This window comes from Phascolarctos cinereus, unplaced genomic scaffold (genome assembly GCF_003287225.1).
Source record: "Phascolarctos cinereus isolate Bilbo 61053 unplaced genomic scaffold, phaCin_HiC Scaffold_5;HRSCAF=322, whole genome shotgun sequence".
In the NCBI taxonomy this organism is placed as follows: domain Eukaryota; kingdom Metazoa; phylum Chordata; class Mammalia; order Diprotodontia; family Phascolarctidae; genus Phascolarctos; species Phascolarctos cinereus.
This window is the reverse complement of record NW_027555958.1, coordinates 340,754,920-340,781,076: the sequence shown is the minus strand read 5'-3', so window position 1 is coordinate 340,781,076 and position 26,157 is coordinate 340,754,920. Positions and strand designations below refer to the sequence as shown.

At 35.7% G+C, this 26,157-nt stretch overlaps 1 protein-coding gene across 1 annotated transcript in view; it reads right to left on the bottom strand.

Moving 5' to 3' along the window:
* The window catches only part of RYR2 (ryanodine receptor 2), a 794,727-nt gene that overhangs the window by 9,699 nt on the left and 758,871 nt on the right, over positions 1 to 26,157 (bottom strand). Inside the window, 2 exon segments of the mRNA XM_078156251.1 lie at positions 21,221 to 21,355; positions 24,439 to 24,585. Coding sequence (XP_078012377.1) covers positions 21,221 to 21,355; positions 24,439 to 24,585 — 282 coding nt within the window.

Sequence of the window (26,157 nt, the reverse complement as noted above, 5' to 3'; positions counted from 1 at the left end):
GACCTCTCAGCCCACAGATGCCAAAGACAACTTAGAAGGTCAGCAGGAAAGGTCTGTCACAGCTAGTTGAGAGTGGAGCGCACTCCAGCACAGCCCTGCCCCCAGCAAACCAGGGGCAGGTTTTGGGAGTGACTGAATCAGCAGCAGCAATGGAAGCAGCTGCTTCTGGAGTTCTCAGCCCACAGACAGTAAGAGGGTTAAACAAATGATCAGAAGAAGACTACAGGGGTCTTTTTGCCAACAGAAGGGCAGGACTCTGTTGCTTTGCCCATACGTGGACGTGGGTCACAGTCCTGGGTGGCAGTCCCAGGGCAAGGAGGAGCACTAGCACAGCAGAGCTTGGAGCCACAGAAGAGGGGGGCCCCTCCTCACAGCTCCAGGGCACAAAAAAGTCCTTGTGGTCACTCACAGACCATAGCACAGGCCAGGAGAGTAGTTAACACCTCTTCTTAGATCATATCACCTTGGAAGAACTGAAAACTTATAGATTCCTAGAAGTATCTCTGAAAACAGCTGCATAAAACCCCTGAAGCTTGGGCTAGTATGCCCTCCACCCTGGAAGCAGAGTATTACTTTAGCAAAGAGTAAAAAGTCAACTAATAGGCTGGGAAAATGAGCAATCAATGGAAAAAAAAATCTCTGACTACTGAAAGTTACTACGGTGACAAGGAAGAACAACACACACACTCAGAAGAAGACAACAACGTCAAAGCTCCTACATCCAAAGCCTCTAAGAAAAATAGGAATTGGTCTCAGGCAATGGAAGAGCTCAAAAAGGATTTTGAAAATCAAATAAGTGAGGTAGAGGAAAAAATGGGTAGAGAAATGACAGTGATACAAGAAACTAATGAAAGATGAGTCAACAGCTTGTTATAGGAGACGCACAAAAAAATGAAGAAAATAACACCTTAAAAAACAGAGTAGGCCAAATGTTAAAAGAGGTCCAAAAAGCCAATGAGAAGAATACCTTAAAAAGCAGAATTGGCCAAATGGAAAAGGAAGTCCAAAAGCTCACTGAAGAAAATAATTCCTTAAAAATTAGAATGGAGTAAATGGAAGCTAATGACTTTATGAGAAATCAAGAAACAGTAAAACAAAACCAAAATAATGAAAAAATAGAAGACAATGTAAAATATCTGAATGGAAAAACAATTGACCTGGAAAACAGATCCAGAAGAGATAATTTTAAAAGTATATAAATAAAATATGTATATAAATTATAAAAATTATATAATTTAAAAAAATCTTCACTATGTTCCTCCATATATGGCATACCTTAGAACTGGCTGCCTCCTTTGAATGAAATGTCCTCCCTCCTTACTCCCCTCAGAGTTTTTTCTTTCTTTAAGATGGAGCACATACATCATCTTTTCTATGAAGCCTTTCTTAATCCCCTTAACTGCCAGTACCTTTCCCTCCAAATTACCTCATATAGAACTACTTTTTATATATTTGTATTTATTTACTTTATATTTATGCTGCATATATATATACATATATGTATATGTATATGTATATGTATATGTATATGTATATGTATATGTATATGTATATGTATATGTATATGTATATGAGTGTCTGTATGTATGTGTACTTGTCTGTCCCTTTAGAACAGATGTTCCTTGTGAGTAGGGATTTTACTCTGAGTATCTAATAGAATTGCTGGGAAATAGTAGGAACTTAATAAATACTTGATGATTTATCAGTCCAATCTTCTTACCATCTCCCAAATACAAATTGTTTATTCATGCCTACATGCCTTTGATTATTCTGTTTCTCATGGCCTAGAGTATTATTTGAAAAAAAAAATTCAATAAACACCTACTGTGTGGGAAGTACTGTGCTAGGTACTAGAGATACAAAGACAAAAACAAAACAACTATGTGAAAGGAAAATTTGAGGGAAAACAACATGTACATGGATAAGTAAGTATAAATATACAGAAGGTAATTTCAGTTTCTTGAGGAGAGTGCTAGCAACTGAGGAGATAAAAGTAACCTCCTACACCAATGCATTGTTGGTGGAGTTGTGAACTGAACCAACCATTCTGGAGAGCAATTTGGAACTATGCCCAAAGGGCTATAAAACTTCATACCCTTTGACCCAGCAATACTAATTATAGTCTCTATCCCAAAGAGATCATACAAATGGGAAAAGGACCTACATGTACAAAAATATTTATAGCAGCTCTTTCTGTGGTGGCAAAGAATTGGAAATTGAGGGGATGCACATCAGCTGGGGAATGGCTGAGCAAGTTGCAGTATGTGAATGTAATGGAATAGTACTGTGCTATAAGAAAGGATGAGGAGGTTAGACTTCAGAAAAACCTGGAAAGACTTATATGAACTAATGCTGAGTGAAGTGAGCAGAACCAGAAGAACACTGTACACAGTAACAGCCACATTGTGTGATGATGATTAACTTTGACAGACATTTCTTCTTAGTAATACAAGGATCCAAAAGACTCGTGATGGAAAATGCTATCCACATTCAAAGAAAAAACTCTGGAGTCTGAATGCAGATCAAAGCATATTATTTGCTGTCTTTTTTTTTTTGGTTTCTTCTTTCTTGTGGTTTCTCCTATTGGTTCTAATTCTTCTTTAGAACCTGACTAATGTGAAAATAGGTTTAGTATGAATGCATATGTAGAGCCTATATCAAATTGTATGCCATCTTAGGGAGTGGGGAGGGAAGGAAGGAGGAGAAAATTTAGAACTCAAAATCTTATGGAAGTGAATTTTGAAAACTAAAAATGTAAACTCAAACTTTTTTGAAATAAAACTTTTTTTTAAAAAACCATCTTTTTTTCTCAGTGTAAAAGGGAGGCAGGCAGCAATGGGTGTAGCTTCAAGAACACAGGACAAAGTCTCCAACTCTACTTCTTATAGAAGTGAAGAGACATAGTCAATTGACTATGACTAAAGAAAACAGACTTGACTTGAAATACTCTTTGCAGCGCTGTTGTTGTTCATCCTTCCTTCTCTAAGAAGACCAATGACATACATCATCAGGGTGACATCCTGACTTGCAAGTGGCTTGGATTTGAGTGAGGCAGAGTTTTGCAAAGTCACACAAAGTTACTTGCAAAGTGGCACGACAAAGGTCAAGATGATTGTGGATGGCCCAGGATTCAGTGGGTGACCTTAGCCTTTCTAAATTAAGGTCTTTCCCAGGTCTCAGTCTGTCTGAGGCAACACCCATTCCATGACTAAGGGGTAGGTAAGAATTGAGACAAAAGATGGCCACATTTACCATCACAAAGATATTAGTCTGGGAGGGGAAGACCCTCAGAGTTTCTGGCCACAAAGAGAAAACAATTGCTATTTACACAGTCATTCTAAGCCATCAAAACCTAAATAAAGAGCCACTAAGGTTTGGGCTGGGGATACGATTGGCCATTCTATAAAAGCCAGAATGATTTGGGTTTAAGGGCATAATCAAGTAGCTCCATTTAAAACACAATGGACTTTTTAAGGTCTATTTTTCAGAACTACATTTCAAAAAAATTAAAAATGAAAACTACACAAAGCAAAAAGTAAATTGCCCCAGCTCTTTGAAAAGAAAAAAGTAAAATAAAAAGGAGGAGAAATACTAATACTGATAATGATAATAATAACAAGTATTATTATTATAGCAGCAATTTCTAACTTCTGCTCTAATTGGCAGATTGGGTTCCCAGAGGGCAGCTACTACAATTCTTAGATAACAAAGTAAAGGCAGTTAATACAAAACCTTCTCCTAAGAGCCTGGTTTACTCCTTCACACAAATACAACATCCATGGGAGGAGTAAGCTTAAACTTATGCCACAACAGTAGTATGGCACACATGTAAAGTATGTGTGTTTCTTACAGTGCTAGCTAAGTGTGAATGTGGACCTGCAAGCAGGAAAGAATTAAAATAGTCCTGAGGCTATGGGCTGGCTCATGAAAGAGAGGTAAATACTCCTTGAAAGGGGCAGAAAAAACTGGTGGTAGAAGCAGCTCTTCTGGGAAGTGGTAAGCAGCTGCTTTGGAGGCAGAAGTATTCTAGTTAGTATATAATCCCAGCAACATGAATTGTCTGGGCTATAAGTACTTCCTCCCAGGGTAAAAGTCAGGGGAAAAGAAGGTAATAAGCATTTATAAAGAGCCTACTAGCCTGCTATATGCCAGGTACTCGGCTGAGCACTTTATAAGTATTATTTCATTTAACACGCATAACAACCCTGCATTTAGGTGATTTGTCCAGAATCACATAGCTAGTATCTGAGGTGACTGGAACCCAGATCATCCTGACTCCAAGCCCAGGGTTCTATCTTGCTACCCAACAAGTGGTGGGGGGAGTCTGTAGTATGGGCTGGGGAGTTTGGTGTTAGTGTATGAAAGATTTTTTAAAAATTGATATTTACCTTGTTATTTTATTTAATTAAATATCTTTGCTTTGAATTAATCTATCTTCTGATTTGGTCTGGCAAAATGGAAGTGTGGAGTTGAGGTGAACTGTGATTTTAAACTCTTGATTCTGAACTGTGGTTTTAAACAGATGCTGACAAAATCAGTACCTTGCAATTGGGTGTAGCTTTCAAAAGGCTGAGTGGAGTTTGGACTCCATTAAAAATTTAAGTTAGGTTCGAGGTAAAGAACTTGGATAAGAGTGGTGGCAAAAGAAGCGGCATGCTTAAAGCAGAAGATATGATTTATGAGTAAGAGTTATTCCTACAGAAACTGGTGATGAGACTAATTTCACTATGTCTTATTTCCTTTTATCTACTGCCTCCCCCACCCCATCAATTCTAGAAATATTCTATTACCCGCGTTGACTTTAGACAACACTCATCGATACCCAACACAGGATATGCTTTCTTTTTTTCTTAGCTCTTTTGCGTAGCAACTGCTATAATTAATAAATAGTTCCTCAGTGGGCTAAAATGATTCAAAACTGATAACTACCTACCCTGTTTTTCCTTTGAGGTTGAATAAAACCCTTGCATATTTCAGGTCAGTCTTCCTTAGTTTTCTAGAATCATGCTTTCACCAAAGCTCATTTTTTCTTTCTTTTCCTATCTTCTTGAAGGAAGACTAAAATTCTATCAGGATACTGCTGATTTAATTAGAATCTCAGTCTCTACAGCCACCACAAAAACAAATAAATAAATAAATCCATTTGGGATGCAGGCAACAAGGTTGTTAAAACTGCATACCACAGCGCCACCTGCTGGAAAACCATGAAACTTTATATACTGATTAAGAAAATCAAAAAGATGCCTTGACAGTGACACACTCATTCAAAATGAATATATAACCTGAAAGAACCAGGCACAGAAACAGCAAAAAAAAAAACTAGAGATTTTGCTAATAAAATATTTTCTAATTATGACCCAAAAAATCTCATCCTAAAACTAAGCTTATGGATTTATCCATATATGCTCATATGTATTCCTCAAACATGCCCCTCTTTTATCCACTTCTGCATGCCTGACGTATTTCAATAGTATACAGAAACAACTGCACACAGGGTAAGGATATTTCTACTTAACTAGGGTGGAGTGTGATCTATACTTAACAATAATGCAATGAATAAAAAGACCAAATTGACAAAAACAATGGAAGGAACCTATTCGTGTTGCTGCTGAAGTTCAGAAATGAATTGCAATCTAAAGCACATAGGAATACATCGAGACTGTGGGGCGAAAGGGTCTTGGGAGAAAAGAAAGAAAAGAAAGGAATCTCTATAATTGATTATACACAGATTCATATAGATACACATGCAACAAGTGTACAAATGGTATGTATGCATTATAGAGGATGGGTTTCCAATGTTCCCTTTGCTTAAAAATGGTAACAATGTGAACATTCTTTACAATTCGTTGCACATACTGGCTATATATAAAATATCTATAATACATAATAAATGTTAAGTGGAAAAATATAAAAATCAATTCAGAAATAAAATGTAACTTAATGAATTTGATTAGCTTGGCAATAAACATTCAGCGTATGATCTACTTATTATAGTGCTTGTCTATAGGCACTGGACATATTTACTTTGGCAAATGTGTGTGTATATTGTATATTTAAAGTATATGTCAGAGGCATGCATATTTACAGTATATTACTTTAATCAATCACAAGCTTTAATAAGCACATCTTATGTGCCAAACACAGTGGTAGGTGTCAGGAATACAAAGGCAAAAGAAAATAGTGCACTCAAGAAATTTAAAGTATAGCTGGGAAAGACAATTTGAACATACATAGCTATATACAAAAGAGATAAAAGGTGATTTGGGAGAGGAAGCACTGGTTGCTAGGGAGAATTAGGAAAACTTCTTGTGCAGAAGTGGCATTTGAGCTGAGTCTACAGGAGATGGGAGATGGAGGGCTCTGTATGAAAAACAAGACCAGTGTTACTAGATCCTATTGTGAATGTAGGGTAATAATATGAAGTAAGGTTGGACAGTCTTTAAATATTAGCTATATTGTAGCTAACATTTATATAGTGCTTACTATGTGCCAGACACAGTGCTAACGACTTTATAATTATTGATTCTCACAACCACCCTGGGAGGTAGACGCTATCATTATCCGAATTTTACAGAGGTGAAGTGATTTGCTTAGAGTCATGCAGTTAGTAAGGGTTCTAAGGCTGAATTTAAATTCAGATCTACCTGACTTCAGGCCTGGCACTCTATATATTGTGCTACCTGGCTGCATATACTTAACTATAAGTAGATCATTTTCTTAGAATGTTTTACTGGCAAGCTAAGCAAATTCTGTTGATGAGAAATTCAAATTTTCACATCTTCACTTAACTTTTATCAAATAACATAGATAATTTCATAAATGGAAATGTGCAATTAACTGGAATCTCTGCAATTTGTTACACAAAATTAATATTTAATCAGATATACATGTAGGCATACAGGCCTATATGTATGTATGTATGTATATATGCATGCATATACATTTGGTACAGCTCCAAGATTTTATCAGTGTTGGAAATGCTCACTGTGTAAACTCCCTACACCAATACATTTCAGAAACTCATCTGTATCTTGGAGTTTGAGAGAGTTTCCTAAAGCCACGGGAAGATAAGTAACTTGCCCATACAAACTAGTACAGTATGTATCAGAAGTGCCCTATGATAGGATAATCAGTGAATTAGTTAAGTGGGATTGGATCATGAACACTGGTGTCTACTTTTAGGAAAATGTAAATATTATACACAGGAAAGTGAAAACTTTTAATTGATTCACTGTAGATCAGTTATTTACCTTTCAAATGTTCAACTGTGGTAAAGATGCTTCGTGTTGATTATTTTTAAATTTTATTTTTAAGCATAGACATTTTTTGTTCCAAATTTTTGTTTTATCTCTCTACATTCCCCAAGAAAAACAAAGCCTCTTGCAAATATGTATAGTAATACGTAAACTTATGTACTAGCCATGTTTCAAAAAATTTTTTAAAGGTAATAGAAAGAAAGGAAGGAAGGAAGGAAGGAAGGAAGGAAGGAAGGAAGGAAGGAAGGAAGGAAGGAAGGAAGGAAGGAAGGAAGGAAGGAAGGAAGGAAAGAAGAAAGAAAAAGAAAGGAAGGAGGGAAAGAAGGAAGAAAGGAAGGAAGGAAGGAAGGAAGAAAGAAAGAAAGAAAGAAAGAAAGAAAGAAAGAAAGAAAGAAAGAAAGAAAGAAAGAAAGAAAGAAAGAAAGAAAGAAAGAAAGAAAGAAAGAAAGAAAGAAAGAAGGAAAGAAAGAAAGAAAGAGAAAGAAAGAGGAAGAGAAAGAGAAAGAAAAAGAAAATATGTCAATCTGTACTTAACCCATCAATTCTCTATCTGGAGGTGTACAACATATTTCAGACCTTTGGAGTTGTAGTGGATCGTAGTATTGCTTAGAGTTACTAATTCCAAAGTTGATTATCTTTACAATATTACTGTTCCAGTGCAGATTCTTCTACTGGTTTTGCTCACTTTTCTTTACTTCAGTTAATGCAGGTCTTCCCAGGTTTTTCTGAAACCATTCCTTTCATTATTTGTTATAGCAAAATAATAATCCATAAGATTGAAACACCACAACTTGTTCATCCATTCCCCAATTGATGGGCATCCCCTCGATTTCCAATTCTTTGCCACCACAGAAAGAACTGTTACAAATATTTTTGTATATTAAGAGTCCTTTATTCATATTTTTTAAAAAGCCAGCAATAATATGCCTTTTCCTTCCTTCCATGTTTAAATAAGCATATTGGCTAATGTAAATCTTTGAATGTATTTGAAATTTTGAGAAAATGTTATTTCTTTTTTAGGGGCAGTTATGTGGCACAAGTGGATAGAGTACTGGGCCTGGAGTCATGAAGACCCATCTTCTCGAATACAAATCTGGCCTCAGATATTTACTAGCTGTGTGATCATGGGCAAGTTGTAGCAAACCCTGTTTGCCTCAGTTTCCTCATCTGTAAAATGAGCCAGAGAAGGAAATGGCAAATCACTCTAGTATCTTTGCCAAGAAAACCCCAAATGGGATCATGAAGAGTGGGGACACAACTGAAAGGACTATAAAACAACAACAAATTTATTTATAGGTAAGAGTGGTACTAAATGCCACACTCATGTATCAATTTGTTTTATTTCCTCTACAAGTAGTTGGTCATCAGTCAAATTCAAACTGAGGTGAAAAAAACACATCTTTAATTCATTCAATAAGGTACTAACTGACTGTGAAGTTAATTATCTTGCCCCTCCTCCAAAAAAAGTTCTTTTTGAACAAAATAAATGAAATTCTTGCATGCGTAGCTCAGTTGTCAAGACTATATCTGAATGGCACAAGAATTGCCTCTCCAAAAACTCCTCAAAACCTCTGATTAGATATTTGTAGCACTATGGTTCATACCAGATGAGACTTATGGTATGGCAGGGCAGACCACAGGTTTCAGGTTAGTATTCATTCTATCCTTTGGAGTACAGTTATGAAACAATGAATGGCTTGTGATTCTGTCTTTAACTCTTGATCTGGGGGCATAATCAACCCATTTATCATTCATAATTGCAGTGTATTACTAACCTGGGCCTTTAAGCTTCCCCCAGACCACAAGCTTAGCCTGGTATGACCCCTAGTGTTATAAATAGGAATCTTATCCTAGCCTAAATTTTTCCCCTTGGTTTTGTTTATTTTGTTTTTGTAGTATCGCTCAATAATTTGTTATACTAATACTATATGGGTTTAATTATGATCTTGACTTTTAAAATGAATTTTAAAATTTCTTTATTTTTAACAGTATGAATTGGGAGTTGAATTAAGCCCAATAATGGCTAATTTTCAGAATTAGATATGAAATGTTATGAATGCTATGGCGTTTAATTATTTTTTTGTCATAGGTTGGGATTTTTGCTTCAGGTTTTGGAATTGATTTGGTTTTCACATTTTACCTGGAACGATCACTGTGCAATACTTGAGCATTTACAAATATGAATGTTTATTACTTAATATGGCCAATGAGAATATCATGTTTTATAAGTGCCTTTTATTATTTCAGTTTTTTATTAGTATATATCTTGGTCATGACTTTAATGCTTGTTATTACTTTGATACCTTTGAGCTATAGTGCACTTGATTAAATTGTTTAACTCACTGGTGTGTGTTGTTTTTTGGCGATTAGTAAATATTGGCATAATGGAACAACATTATGATCCTCCAATAGTGTCAATAGTGAAATATTACTACCTTGCTAATATTATGTACATAAGAATTTAATGATATTTGGAGCAGAAGCTATATATTAGTGTTAGAATGTTAATGGAGGTTTTGAGGACAGTGTATGAGAATTGAAGGACAGTAAGATAGTCTCTCTAGGAATGGGGTTAGGACTAGTCTTTACAGATGTACTATGTAAATCACAAGTCATATTAGTATTATAAATTGTTAAAAAAAAAATTTAGACAGGGAATAGTTTCTGATATTGGTTTGAGACAGCTCCCTATCAACAATCTGAGGTAGGGTTGGTCTTTAATAAAATGATGGCTCTGATGAGCAAAAGGGGCAATAGTGCACAGGAACTGTGAAGCAAGCTTGAATATAGATTTGGGGTTTTTCCTATTCAAGAGGTTAAGAAAATAACTTTGCCAGAAGTAACAGACACATCATGTGTGAGTGATGCATTCCATTAATCAAAGATGGAATACTCTACTTATGTCTAGATGTCCAAGACGGGTTATCTTCCTTGAGTTTGATGGCAATGAGATATTAGGGGAACAACCCCAATGAGAGGTCCCTTAAGTCATTGGAAGACAGAACATTGGTATCTAATAAAAGGGGGCAAAGGGGCATGTTCTCCTAAGTTATACAGTGAAACTTCACTTGAATGTGAGAAACAGGAGAGGTCTACCAGATTGGATGGAAAACTTTGCCTTTTGCCATGACCCAATTCCATTAGATCAAATTACAATATGTCAAGAGATGATACATCCCATCTTTCCCCTCTTCCCTTAGGAAACAAACATGGGAAACCTGGATTACATGGATGTCAATAGTTCTATATGATTAGAGGGTCTCTGACACAGGGATGCGAGATTAGTTGACAGCCTCAGTGGAGAAGCTTTCAAACTTTTTGGTAGGACTAACAGCTAGGAATCCAGATATGATATTATGACATGGAAAATCTGCTTATAAAAACTTCAAAAACTTTTTAGAGATGGGTCAAACGTAAGCTATATTTGTTGCATCTACATGTTAGCACTGAGATGAGAAACCACTTGACTTTAGATTCTGTGTGGATGTCAATTACGGAGATTAGTAAAACTAGTGGCAATAAAGCCTGAGATGGAAGATAAGGTCCAGTTGAAATGAATGTGTATGCATCTAAAATACAATACATTTGTAAGAGTACAGTTGAGAAATTAGGACTTTAAGGGGAGCCCATCTAATTCTGAAGGATTGCTAGACACAATGAATGACATGGTAACTAGGCCCAGGTAGGTCCCATTGGGAAGCCTCAATATGCAACTGGTTCAAGAATACATGCTGAAACATGGGTTAAAGATACAAGGTAGAACAGTTACTCTAGGGATTCAGAAAATAACAGAAGCTCACAAGAGACTTCCACAGGAGAGAACCAGAAATAGCAACGATCTCCTTGGAAAAACACCTGGAGAAGAACAGAGAGGCAGTCTTGGCTTCTGTTACAATTGTGGGAAATGTTCACACTCAGGTTAAATGCACTAGAGAATAGAATGGAACCTTGGTACTAAAGAGGCTGAGGGCTACGGGACAGCTTGTGGAAAAAGAAGTGAAGCCACTAGGTCTTTCACAAGCATTTACAACAACTGTGTTAGTGATACTTAGACTCCTATCTTCCCCCTGGACTCACAGTATCTTGCACAGAGGTGACTATAAAAATTGAGAATGTGGATTGCGTTGCTGTTCTGGATAGTGCAGCATAAGTCATTACTGCATTGCAGTCATTCTATTCCACATTCCAGAAACAGCTAAAACAAATACTTTGTAAGTTTCTTATAGGTTTTGGCCTTGGGAGGACTGAGTGATAAAAAAAAAAACCTACCCATAGGGCAGCCAGGTGACGCAGTAGATAGAACATAGGCCCTGGAGTCAGGAGGACCTGAGTTCAAATCTGGCCTCTGACACTTGACCCTTACTAATTGTATGACCCTGGGCAAGTCACTTAACCCTGACTGCCTTGCCAAAAAGGAAAAATAAATAAATAACAACAACAAAATACCCTAAAAGGCTTTAAAAGAAAAATAGGGGAATTTTTTGACCAAGAATTAGAAATTGAGGGGATGCCCATCAACTGGGGAATGGCTAAACAAGTTCTGCTATACGAATGTAATGGAATACTATTGTGCTATAAGAAATGATGAGCAGGCAGACTTCAGAAAAAACTTGAAAGACTTATATGAACTGATGCTGAGTGAAGTGAGCAGAACTAGGAGAACACAGTAACAGCCACAGCGTGTGATGACTAACTTTCAAAGTCTTGGCTTTTCTCAGCCATGTAAGGATCTAAGACAGCTCCAAAAGATTTATGAAGGAAATGCTGTCCACAACCAGAGAAAGAACTATGGAGCTGAGTGCAAACTGAAGCATACTATTGCCCGTTTGTTGCTGTTGTTTTGTTTTGTTTCTTCTTTCTCATGGTCCCATCGATTCTAATTCTTCTTTACAACATGACTAATGTGAAAACACATTTAATATGAATGTATAAGTAGAGCTTATATCAGATTGCATGCTTGGGGAGGGTGGAGGTAAAGGAGAGGGAGAAAATTTAAAACTCAAAAGCCTACTGGACCAGCTAGGTGGTGCAGTGGATAAAGCATTGGCCCTGGAGTCAGGAGGAACTGAATTCAAATTCGGCCTCAGACACATAACACTCACTAACTGTGTGACCCTGGGAAAACCACTTAATCCCAATAGCCTCATCAAAAAAACAAACAAAAAAGAATTCAAAACTCTTTACCCCCCCCAAAAAAAAGCCTTATGGTAATGAATGTTGAAAACTAACTAAATAAAGAAAAAATTAAAAAAAGAGAAAAAAAAGTACCCATACCTGGGATACACTGAAATGCCTTTGGATTTTCCTAAAGACACTGTCGATGTCAATAAGTCAATGGACATTTTGGCCCTGGTTCGTCCAGATCTTTTACATGTCAGTGAAGTGCTAGCTCTAACTGGAACCAATTCCAGTCTGTTCATAATACTAATAGAATATTGCAAATAAGTTGGTTCTCAGTATCTACTTGTTTGGACCATCCATTCAGCTTGTGTGCAGGTACACAGCAATTATTAACAGTGATCATCAAAAGGGTACTCCTAAGTCTTTTTTTTTTTAGCCAAAGACAAGGTTTATTAGAACATCAGTCAACTCATAAGTCTTTAAATACTGAAATAGACACTAAGTTATTTGATTTGAAGACTTCTCAGGAAGCATGTCTTACCAGGACTGTCACATACAGTAAAAATTAAAAAGTCCTATTTCTGCCCTCTGCAGCCAAGCAAAACAGGTTTAATTCCTTTTCCACATGACAGCCCTTCAAATACTTAAGAAACCATCATATTCTTTTGTATCTTGTCTTCTCTACTCTAATTCCTTTAAATGATCGCCATGTTGAATTATATTAATAATTCCTTGGATACCAACTACTTTTATCAGCATTTTCCTTAGAACCTGAGACGCAGAACTCAATAATACAATCCAGACGTGGTCTGACCAGGGCAGAATCCACTGGGAACACGACTTATCCAGTAGTCTTGAATAGTATGCCTCTCTCAAGCAGCCTGGTATAGCATTAATTTTTTTTTCTTAAATTTTGGATGTCATAACACTTTTAAGTCATATTGTGCTTGCAGTCCACTAAAACTGCCAAATCCATTCAAATTGCTGTTAGCCCTACCTTTCTCGTCTTGTACCTGTGAAATTGCTTTGTTGAACACAAGTATAAAACTTTGCAATGATCCCTATTTAATGTGGACTTAATCAATTCATCCCAATATCCCAGCCTAACACCTTTTTGGATTCTGATTCTGCATCTCATCTTGTTAGTTATCCCTTCTAGCTTTTTATCATCTGTAAATTAGATCTGGATGCCAGGGCTACCTTTATTTGAGTCATGGATACCAATGTTATTCAGCACAGGACAAAGCACCAATGCCTGGGACATGCTAACAGACACTTTTTTCCCCAGCTGACATAGAGCCACTAACCAACTGCAAGTTAATTCTTTTGGTCCGGTCATTCAATCATTTTCAAAATTACTTTCATCTACCCTACATCTCTTTCTTTTATCCATATCATGAGAGTTTCTTGACTGTTTTGCAAAAAATATCAATATCATTCCCCTCATCTACCACTCTAGTAACCCTATCAATAATGAAAGTTACATCACTCTGGCATGAATTATTATCAAGCTCTGTTGGCCTTTTGCGATTACCGTTCCTTTTTCTAGATGTTTACTAACCATCCCTTTTACAAGAAATTTTAGAATTTTTCCTGGAATCAAAGCCAAATTCTCTAGTCTATAGTTTGTGGTCTCTACTTTTCTGAAAATCTGAACAATATTTCCATTTCTCTAGTCTTGTGACATTTGCCTGATTGTCTTTCAGTGATTACTAATAGTGGCTCAACAATTACACCTGCTGCTTCTTTGTATATACTGGGATGTAGCTTGCCTACATCAGATCACGTCACTATCCTCTTTAATATCACTCAACTTATCTTAGTTATCTACTCCCTCTTAGTCCTTTTTGCTCTGTTCTTTTCAGTCCAAAGATTACTCTCCTTGACATAGAAAACAGAAACAAAATAAGTGGTTCTGACTTTTCTCTATAACCCATTTTATCATTAATCTGCTCTGAACAGTGTGTGATCTTTTCTATAATCCTCTTTTCTTCACTACAGTTTTTTTTAGTACCCCTTTTTGTGGCCCTTAGCATTTCTCAACAGCCTCCACTTATTCTAAGCTTTAGCACTCCTAATATTATTCTCACAGAACAATACTAACGATGCCATGCTTTTGTATTTATCCATTGTTACTTGCTGTGGCTTTCATTTTCTCTTCATTTTTTTTTAATCTAAGTTAGTTGATAAGTTCAAAGGGCATCCAACTTAGTTTCCTTTTTAGTCTCTCTTTTTCTTCTTAGCAGAATTGTTCTTCCCTATATTTTTTGAATTTCATTCTTGAGAGCGTTCCATCCTTCTTGGGTTCACTTTCCCCAGTGACTTTTAGTTCAAAGGGACTTTTAGTCCCTTTTCTCTGAACACTTTGAAATCTTCTCCAAAATCTAGGGTGCAGGTCAGAATACCTCTGGGTTTTCTCTCCTCTATAAAAGATACTACATGGAGAAGTTAAAAGGGTTCCATTGTTTTGGTTGATGAAAATCACCTCTGAAGAGCAGTTCCCCTTGCTTGGTCCTTGACCATTTGAAGAATGAAATTATCATTAAGGCAAACCACTAAATTATTGGCTGTTTTACTTTGGCAGAGGTAGCTGCAGCAGATGTCTGGATAACTGAAGCCCCTCACCACTACTGTATCATTTCTCCCTGTCAGGCTCTTGATCAGTTTCTAGAACTCACTTATTTTCCATTGGTCCTTGAAAATAATATACTTTGACTGTGATATTTTCTTTTTGTTGTTTGTTTGTTTTTTCTGTGTTTTTTTTTTTGTGAGGCAATTGGGGTTAAGTGACTTGCCCAAAGTCACACAGCTAGTGAGTGTTACGTGTCTGAGGCTAGATTTGAACTCAGGTCCACCTGACTCTAGGGTCAATGCTCTATCCACTGCACCACCTAGCTGCCCTGAAATATTTTCTTAAAAGACATGGATGAGCAACTGTTGTTTTTAAGTTTAGAAAGACCAAGTAGCAAGTAGGACTACACTTATGAAATATACATTTAGTTGCACCATTTGTTTTTCCACAGATCATATGGAATCTCTGGTGTGTCCTTTGAATATTTTAGAAATTGAGTTAATAAAAAGACCAGGCTCAGCAGAGAACCAAGAAATAAATCAGTCAACTTGTTCTTGGCAACATGAATAGCACAAGCACCAATCATCATCTAGTTTATGAGATGACAAGGTTGACTTTGGCCCTGTGATTGACAGCTTTATTAAAAAAAAACAACAACATGAAGTGGTTCACTAGTACTTGGAATATATTGTACTATAGATAAGACATTTGCAAGATGGAAAGAATAAAGCATATCTGTCACAAATCGAAATTTATTTTCTATAATAGCAATAGCATTTATTTGCCAGGCTGTTACACATGCCTAACTTTCCAGTTATTTTATGCTACCTGAGCTCTTTTCTGCAGATGCTCCCTGTAAAAAAGCTTCTCTTTAGGGTACACAGTTCAAATTCTAAAGGCCATTAATAACCTTGACCAAGCCATATACGTAGTGTTCATCTTCAGGTAACTAAGTTGGTAATTTTTAAGCACCAAATCAACAAGTTTGGTTCTGACTGATAGTTTCATTATAGAATTTTAGTTATTGATGTTTTAACTTTTTTGAGCTAATAACAAAAAAGCAATAAATGAAAAAAGTACAGTAGAGTACTTAAAAAGTACTTAAAAGAGTATATACATATACAATGTTGCGGATTCCCTGAATGACCTCTAAGGTCCTTTTTCAAACTTAAGAATCTTTGTTAGACAAAATGCTAAAACTGTAATGAACTGTAGGGATGTTCTAGTTTTCTCTTTAATCATAGGCTATTGCCCTCCTTCAGACTTTCCACCATTCTCCACATAGGTGCCAAGATGATATTTCTGAAGTAAAGTTCAGACCATGTCACTTCTCTTTTCCAAAAATGAGAGTGGCTCCCTATTGGCTCGAGGATAAAGTACAAACTCCTTTGTTTGGCAGTTAAAGCTCTTTACAATCTGACTCCTGTTTATCTTCTCAGGCTTGCTGTAGATTCCTCCCCTCACAGACTCTCCATTCCAGTTAAACTGGTCTACTTGATGTTCTCGGTACACGACAGTCTAACTTCCCACTTTGTGCTTTTTGTACATGAGGCTAGTGCCACCGTGTCTGGAAAGCACTTACTTTTTACCTCTACCTCATGGAATTTGTAGCTTACAACAAAGCTTAGTTTATATGCTATCTCCTATCTGAGGCTTGTCCTCTCCCCCCAAATGCTAGTGGCCTTCCCACCCCAAAAGTTACTTCACAGATTTAGTATTTGCTTATCTGTACACATCTTATTCCTTCCAGTAGAACAAGTTTGTTTTTTGTTTTTTGTTTTGAAGGCAAGGCCTGTTTAATTTCTGTCTTTGTAGCTCCGGGGCCCTGTACAATGTTTGAATAAATACTTGTTGATTAATTAGTTGATTTAGTCCAACTTCTTGTTTTACACATGAGGCACAGAAAGGTGATCTGTACCTGGTCATACAGCAGTTTATATAGAAAAAATGAAAAACAACCCTTGAACTCAAGCATCTTATATTCTACAAATAATACTACAGAGATACTTCTAGCTCTGGCTTTGTTGCATGGGGTGGGGGGAAAGAGGGGGGATTCCTAATCATTTGGGAATTTTAAGGTGGGTTTACTCCTTTGTCCTGCTCCAAACCAATTATAATCCCCAAATGATAAAAGATAGACAGGATGTAAAACGTCTGAGACTTTCAGACTAGTCCAGGTTCCCAACAATGATTTTTTGAACTAGATTTCCCTAGTCCTATCTTTTAACTGTGACACAGCATCTGGATTTCCTGAAGTCATACCAATATCAGAAGGTTCAAAGCCTTTTTATGCTTAGCAGGTAGCTAAACACATAATTAATTAGCCATATAGTCAGAGGGTACAGTGTCTCTCTTAAGGACATCCTTAGCTAATACAGAGACATGTTCTGGGCAATGTTTAAAAATGTGAGCAGTTTATCACTGTCAATTGATGTAGGGATGAGTTTTGTGATGAAGAATTCTAAGTTAATATCTTAATCTATTTCCATTCTTTTATGAAATAAAATTTTCAATTAATCATTAGAAAATAGCAAAAATGCTTGAAATAGAATGAAATAACTGGTGAATGTGGGAGGTGGCATGGAACGAAGGGTACAATGAGAATTGGCTCACCTTACTGAGTTAAACGAACTATTGGAAATTTAGCAAATCTAAGTAAACAAGAATAAACAATTTATTCTAGGTACTACTTCTGGTTTTTGTTTTTTTTTGGATAAGAATAAATAGAACAATTTTCATAGCTTCAAAAAAGTAGGATAGCAGAGGTGGCTCAACGGATAGAATGCTGGACCTGGAGTCAAGAAGACCCAAGTTCAAATCCGGTCTCAGACACTTATTACCTATATGACGCTGGGCAAGTCACTTAAATAAATTCTGTCTGCCTCAGTTTCCTCAACTCTAAAATGGGGACAATAACAGCATCTGCTTCCCAGGATTGTTGTAAAAATAAAATGAATTAATATTTGTAAAGTGCTTTGCAAACTTTAAAGCAATATGTATGTGCTAACTATTATTAATATTATTTTTAGTATACCAGAATTAAAGAATAGTTTCTTAGGACTAGTATAGTGTTTTACACATATAAGCTTAATGAATTTTGTTTAATTTAATAAGAGCTAATATTTACATAGCACTTCAAGGTTTGTAAAGTGTTTTACATATATTATGTCACTTGATTTGTTCCTCAAAACAACCCTGTGAGGTAGGTGTTCTTTTTATTTCCATTTGCCAGATGAGGAAACCGAGGCTAAGAGGTAATATTATTTACCCTATGTCACTCAGGTGGTAAATGTCTGACAGGATTTGAGCCCTGGATTTCCAACATCCAAGTCTCTACTTTGCAACCTAGCAGTGTCTATTTTTCTATTAAATTGAACTAAAGGACCTCTAATTGAAGGACCCCTTACCACATCAGATTCAAACTCCTGTGCCCAAACCTATATAACATGGCCTCATCCACTTTACCAACTCAACCTTATTTCAGACTGCTTTTCAGCATGAACCTCTGATATAGTTAGCTTGTATTCTAAATATTCCTTGGATGTTCCATGCTAATTCTCAGTCTCTTCTCTAATGCTATTCTTTAAATACTCTTTGTTCATTCTGCCTATCCAAATCTTACCAAGCCCAAAGCTCACCTTTTCCATGAAAGTCATTTTGAGTACTCCGTATCTCCCTTCTTCAAGTCTCAGTATAGTTATTTTCAGCATCACACAATTTATGTATCTAAGTGGTGCAACAGATGCCACAATGGTGGCAGGACTTGGAGTCAGGAAAACTAGAATTAAAATCCTTCCCCAGACACTCCTTTACACGTGCCCATTCCAGACTTATTTCTGATCTTCTGATGTTCAAAATTATGTTCTTACCACTGTCTTACCCTGGAACTTCTCTCAATGGTTAGGCCTGCTTACCCTGGAATATCTGAACACCCTGCAGTTGCTCACCATGAAATCTATCTCTCCAAGGCCTAATCCCATCTCCTACTGATGAATTCCTACTTGAGATTCCATTTTGTGAAGAGGCCCAGGTTGGCCTGCCTCCATTCCACTCTTGGCCCTGTTTCTGACCTTCTAAACTTCAAAAATCAAACCTTGTGTCAGGTACCTCCATCCTTACCTCTCCACCCCCTCACACCAGACTTTTCAGCTCCCTTTTACGTATTAGCTTTCCTGATTAGAATGTAAGCTATATATTCTATATAACACAAAGGCAATACTTAGATTATTTTTGCCTGTATTTTTCTCATCCCTTAGCTCAGTGCCAGCCACATAGTAAAAACACTTAATAAGCCTGTCTTTACTTCCTTCCATTCTTCCTTCCTGCCTTAGTTTCCTCATATGAAAAAATGAAGATTATAATAGCATCTACCTCACAGGGCTGTTGTAAAGATCAAATGAGTTAACATGTGAAGCAATTTGAAAACCTTAAAGTGCTATGTAAATGCTAGTTATTATTATTATTATAGCAATTACTTGTTTGCTTATTGCTTTGCACATATTTGTTTTGTCTTCTCAAGTAATTTATAATTTAATTGACAGCAGACACTATATCTTATTCTTTTGTATCTTCATAGTATATATATATACTATATACTTCATAGTATATATATATATATATATATATATATATATATATATACCTAGCATAGTACTATATACGTAAAAGTTATCCAGATATTTGTTGGTTGATTTACTCTAAAATCTGTGGTGCAAGATAGTATTTTAGGTTATACTAGGTAAAGCCTACATATAGCCACAGTTTGTTGCTGTTTTTTTAAAAAATCAACAGCACAGAGCATAAAATTTTGAAATTATTTGGCTTTCTAGTCAACCCACTCTTTAGTGGCTGATAAGGAAATAGAAAATTTATTTGATGGGATCATCATGGACTTTGATATGATAAGGAAAGAATGAAACCAACATGACATCATTTCAGATTAAACTGGAATTCTATAGATGTTCTTAACTTTCCACAGTCATTAACTCTTTTTTTTTGGTCACATCCATCTTCTTGAACAGTTCTATCCAAAATATAATAGCAATTCTTTAACTGTATTTATACTACTGAAGTAAGTCATCTAACAGCATTAGAATAGCATTCATGGTAATATATCTCGGCTGGATGGGCCATGCTCAGAGATTGGATGATAACAAGAAACTGAAGCAGTTACTATGGCTGAAACTGGGCAACTGAAAAGAGGATAAACAGATTTTTTAAAAGTACTTAAATGATACACTGAAGCACAGCCTCATTAGTCCAGTTGAGAAATAATATGGACCAGCCTGGGGTATGTTATGAATTCAGAGAAGGGGATGGATATGAAAACTGAGGAAGTAAAATTGACAGGACTGACAAATGATTTTTTACAAGGGGGTGAATGATAATGAAGGGTTGAAAATGACTATGAGGTTGTGGACCTGGGAGGCAGGAGAACAGTAGAACCCTCAATCAACGTAGAGAAGTTAGGAGGGGATGGGTTGTGACGGAAAGGTAATGTGTTCTGCTTAGCTTATGTTGATTTGAGTTGCCTATGGGACATCCAGTTAAAGATGTGTGGTCCTATGGAAAAAAGCCCTAGATCCGGAGATAGAGGATATGGGTTCAGCTCCTATCTCTGCCATTCAGTAGTTGTGTGACTTAAGGCAAGTCATTTAACCTTTATAGGCCTCAGTTCCTTCATCTTTGAAACAAAGAAGTTGGATTAGATGATCTCCAAAGTCCTACTAACTCTAAATTCGTGATTCTAAAGCAATCCTTCAGAAACATTTATATTCCCTTTTCATGAAACTTTAAAAATGTGTTTGTATATTGATGTCCTAGATGAATTCTGTAGAGTCATTACTGAGAATTTAAGTCTGCTTTTGATTATATCTAAATTCTGAAATTAGTAATAACAGTACTTAGGAGTTAAAAAGGACCTTAGTGACTACCTAATTCAACCCATCCATGAAAAAAAATCCTATAACATATCCTAGAAGTCACTTTTGGAACTCCCTAGTTATTAAGCAGTTTTCCCTTACACCAAGCCTAAGTCACTATGTTCCTCATATGTTTTAAGAACTATTTTTTCTTATTAGTCCAGACATTTATCAGAGTACAGTTGATTACCCTGAATAATGATAGTTCTGATACCTGTGTGGTTACTGACATAGCAATACTATGTCATGCTTTACTACAGATGAGAAACACAAAATGGTTATGGAATGAGTAACATGACATGTGACTAGGGAAATTGTATTCAAGATCAGCCTAAAGTACATAAGCTTACCGTTAGCATATCATCACATTTCATATCTGGTGTATCTCCATCTTCACTTTTATTGTAGAACTTTCGGAAAAAATTGAATGCCACAACTGTGTATAGGTAAACAACAACAGCCAGTAATCCTACAGTCAGTACAAGCTATAAAACAATGAAAAACATATTGGACACGTGAAAATCATCAATTATTTGCCCAGCTTATTTAACATGCATATGGTAGGAAGTAACAGTAGTGAACACACAACGAGATTTACATCTAAGAAGCAAATGGAATCAGTACCTAATTAATGATCCTCACTGCTTGCTCTTACATCCTGAGTATGATGACTGATTTATTTTCAGTTTCCTTTTCTTTATTTTAATCAGCTGTTAAGATTATTTTATGTAAGACTTGACTACATAAGTAGCTAGGGAATGCACTGCATATCTACATTCAAAGATTAACCTTCACATACAAATTGAGATACATTGTTGATTTATAACATCAATATAAGATAGAAATGTCCATTATCATAATGATAGCTCATATTTACATAACATTCAGGTTTACAGAGCACTTTCTTCATAACAACCCTGTGAAGTACATTTTCTGCATTTTAGAATTTGGTGGTATTTATCAGTAAGGAAATATCTCCATATTTATAATGTATATTCTCAATTTAAATAATTTATATGCATCAAAAGTATATTAGTTTTTGCTGAATATTTAGTATCATTTCTTTCCACATCATACCCTCTGACTGGTAAAAATAGAGAAATATAAACTTAACAGCAACTGATTCTGTTTTTGAAACTTTAAAATACAAGACTATTTAGAAAGTACCAATGTAAATAATTTAGCATTTGCTATGTTAATATAATCAGAAAACCAAAGTGAAAGAGGCCAAAGTTTATTGGCCCAATCAGATTTCAGAGGCTATTTTCAATATCAGAATTTGAAATGTCTACTTATGATTCTTTACTGTGATGCCAAAGTGTGCTTTGGTCATGTGCAACTGAAGATATCATTTTATAGGATCATCAGATCTTACAGTGCAGAGAATAATGAAAATTTAATGACATTTAATAGACTAATATTTTCAGTTTTTCTAGAGATATTATACACACACATATACATATACTCTTCAAATAACATTCCATTATCATAACAATCATCTTCTTCTAATAGCAACATGACTCTTCTCCATCATTACAATACCTTCCCTTTGGGATCATCTTCCATTTTACACATTAATATTTTGCATGTATATAGTCATTTGCAAGTTGAATTAAAATGTGAGCTCCTTCAGGGCAAGAATCATATTTTTTACTTTCTTTGTATCCTTAGTACATGGCATAGTGCCTAGTACATAACAGGGTTAAGACTGGTGGTATATAGTTTTCAAAGTACCTTACATGCTTATTTCATTGTATAATAGAATGTTTTTGCCACTTAAACCAATGTATTTTAGCATAATACTCAGAAAATAAAGTGACATTTGTAAAAATCCTATGCTAGGAAAAAAATATGTATATATAAACAGATATATATGTTCTATATTTTATATATATTCTATTTAATATGTGTGTCACATACACACACACACTCCTTCTTTATGAGTTCCTTGGTTTAGAGCGACAAACTGATGTACCTCCTGTTCTTCATATGATTGTCCATCTGCTCTCTCCAAACCTTTGCACAGAGGCTGTCTTCCATGCATAGCAGTAACATTTCTGGTCTCCTTTCAAAACTCAGCTCAAGCAATACCTCCTGCATGGGACCTTTCCTGATCCTTACAAGTTTCATTTCCCTCTCCAAAATTACCTTGTGTATCTCTATCAGTAGACACAGAGATAGAGATATAGATCTCTATATGGACTAATATCTATATCTATATAGATACAGATATATTTGTCATGCTGTTTCCCCAACAGAATGTAAATTTTTTGAGGACAGAAACTTTTTTGTTTTGTCCTTGTATTCCAAGCTCCTAGCACTTAGTTAATGTTTGTTAATTGATTGAAAATAGTATTGAGTAGTATTGAAAATAGTATTGAATAGTATAGAATTAATTGAAAATAGTATTAAGAACTTAAAAGATTAACTTTAAAGTCTGTTCTTTAAAGTCACCAGATGCTAGGTAATCTGAACTATTATTACAGTTCTCAGGCTTCATTCTGATGAATCAAGAATGACGTATTCTCTCCTGGTAGTCTCCTTAGGGAATCTGCTCTCTGCATCTTTATATCAACAAATAAAATAAAAGTGTAAACTTCCTTTGCTTAAATAATAGCTCTTGCATATAAAGTCATCTGTAGGTATTGTGGAACAGGAATTTCCTGGGTTCTATTTCTTCTACTGTCAAGAACACTCTGCTTGCTACTTTGATCAGCTTTGTTGTTCTAAAATGTGCCTCAAATTTCTGCAGTACATTGTGATCCAGTCTCACTACTTTATCTTGCCTTGGGTCATTACAAACACCATATTTTATCCATTCAAAAGGTGCCATTAGAAGACTGTCCTGTGAACTCCATATATAAAATGATCCCACTACATATCAAGTGGTATATGGAAATATTTGGAAATATATGGCATAGCTCTCTCTAAAACAAACAGCATTGCCCTCATTGACCTTTTGATTCTATGTGCGAAATGAAATTGGTGAACAATAACATATCCAAAATCAAAATGCCAGCAAGAAATTCATCAACAGTCTATGCTGTCGTGGAAACTGGAATGATCCAGCATCTCATTAGAATATGTCTCTGTCCCACTAACTGGTAAAAACCTGTTGAGCTTCTTAGGGTTTTCTCTGCTTTGTCTGATGAGTAGATGCGATAACACAGGAAAAACACAGAGTCAGGAGGTAGGGTTTCTCATCCTGACTCTACCACTGACCAGGTATGTGAACCTTTGGCATGTTATCTGATATTTTCAATCTATACTTTCTTCACCTATAAAGTGAAGATGTTGTATTAAATGATTTTTAAGGTCTCTTTCAGTTATATTCAGATTCTACTTGGCATAAGGATACTGTACCATAGATATAATAGTCACCTTATAAAGTTCTGTGTTGGGAAAAATACAAACAAATGGACAAACAACTATTCATCAGAACAAATTCCAGGCTGGCCACTTTGCAAAGTGCTGATATGAATTAAGAAGTCACTGGTTTTTTGTTTGTTTGTTTGTTTGTTTGTTTTTCAAACTGTTGTGGAAAAAGAAGTGGAAAGACTTTATCTACCTGTTTGCCATTGTGTGTCACTGAAGACAAGATGGTACGTAATGTCTTGAATCCCATGGCAATGTCAAGAAGGTGTGCAGCAAAAAAGAAGTTATTGTAATGTCCAAGGACGGACATAGTCATGTACCAGGCTAAATAGAGAAATGACTATTGAGAAGAAACACAGAAAAAGAAAATTATCAGTCTGTCATCAATTTGATACCAACTATCACTTTATTTATCACCAATCACTTTATTTACTTGATTATTCTTTCAGAATATAAGTAAATATTCTATGTAGTCACGTTAACTTGCTCTTTACAATTTCTTTTAGGCTGACTATTCCAGCTCGTTAGAAAATCATCTTCAGGAGGGAGAAACTAATTACTAGTTCTTGTGTCTTTTCAGAACTTATTACAGTGCTCTCCACAAAGGTGATCAGTAAATGTTACTGACTTATTATCTACAATAAATCCAAGAGATTAGCAGATGATGCTTGGATTTTTTTTCCAAACTCCTCCATTTATTTGAAGCAAAATAAAACTAACCTTGAGATGACATTCTAAGAGTCAGTGCTATTGTAGGGGTAATGATGAAAGTTTGGATTAGGCTGGCAGGGGTATGAATGAAAAGGAAGCTGTTAGAATTTGGGGTTACATACTTATATGTAAAAGTTGAAGCTTTTGGAATAAATGAAATCTTTGAGGGAAATAGGACAGTGGAGCAAGAAGAGCAGAATGAAGATGGACCCTTAGAATACATGCATATTTACAGTATAGGTTAAAGAAGGGAAGCCAGCAACTAACTATTAAAGAGGACAAGTAGGAGGAGAATCAGGACACTGTGGTGGTATGGAAAGTAAAGGAAAAGAGTTTCAATTTCAAGCTCAATGCCAGTAACGATGCAGAGAGGTCAAAGAGAATGAAGACTAATAAAAAAAAAAGTTGTTGGACTTGGTGACCATTGACATTGAAAGGCAGAGTAGTAGTGTGTTAGAGACAGATACCAAGATCTCCAAGGGTTAAGGACCTGATAAAGTAATAAAGATCATACTTTTATTTGAACATCTGTTAAGCATCTACTGAATAATGTTGTTTAATAAATATTTATTGAATTGAAATGAATGTGCAAGACATTTTTGCAAATCATTATGTTCTGAGTACAGTATGATGAATGAATAATGAAACATTTCAAGAGGTTAAAATCAATTTAAGCTGGTGGATTAGAGTGAGATGGATCAAAAAAGGGTTCACGGAGAATGTGGAAGTTAAATTAGGCACTGAAGGAAGAGAGATCAAGAAGGGGGAAGTAAACTTCAGGCTTAGGGTTCAGAGTGAACAAAAGCCTGGGGAGAAGAAAGGGAAAGATTAGATGTCTATTTTGTTTTATCTAAAAAAATTAAAATTTTTTTCCCCAATTACATGTAAAAACAATTTTTAGCATTAGCTTTTTTTAAATTTTGAGTTCCAATTTTTTTCCTTTTCTCCCTTCCTCCCCTCCTCCTTGAGAAGGCAAGCAATTTGATATAGGTAATATATGTGCAGTCATGCAAAACATATTTCCATTAGTCATGTTGTAAAAGAAAACACAGACCAAAAAAAAACAAGAAAAATGAAAAAAGTTTAACAAAGTATGTTTTAATCTGCATTCAGACATCATCAGTTCTTTCTCTGCAGGTGGATAGCATTTTTTATCCCAAGTCTTTCTGAACTGAGAGATATCTATTTTGGCTGGAAGGTA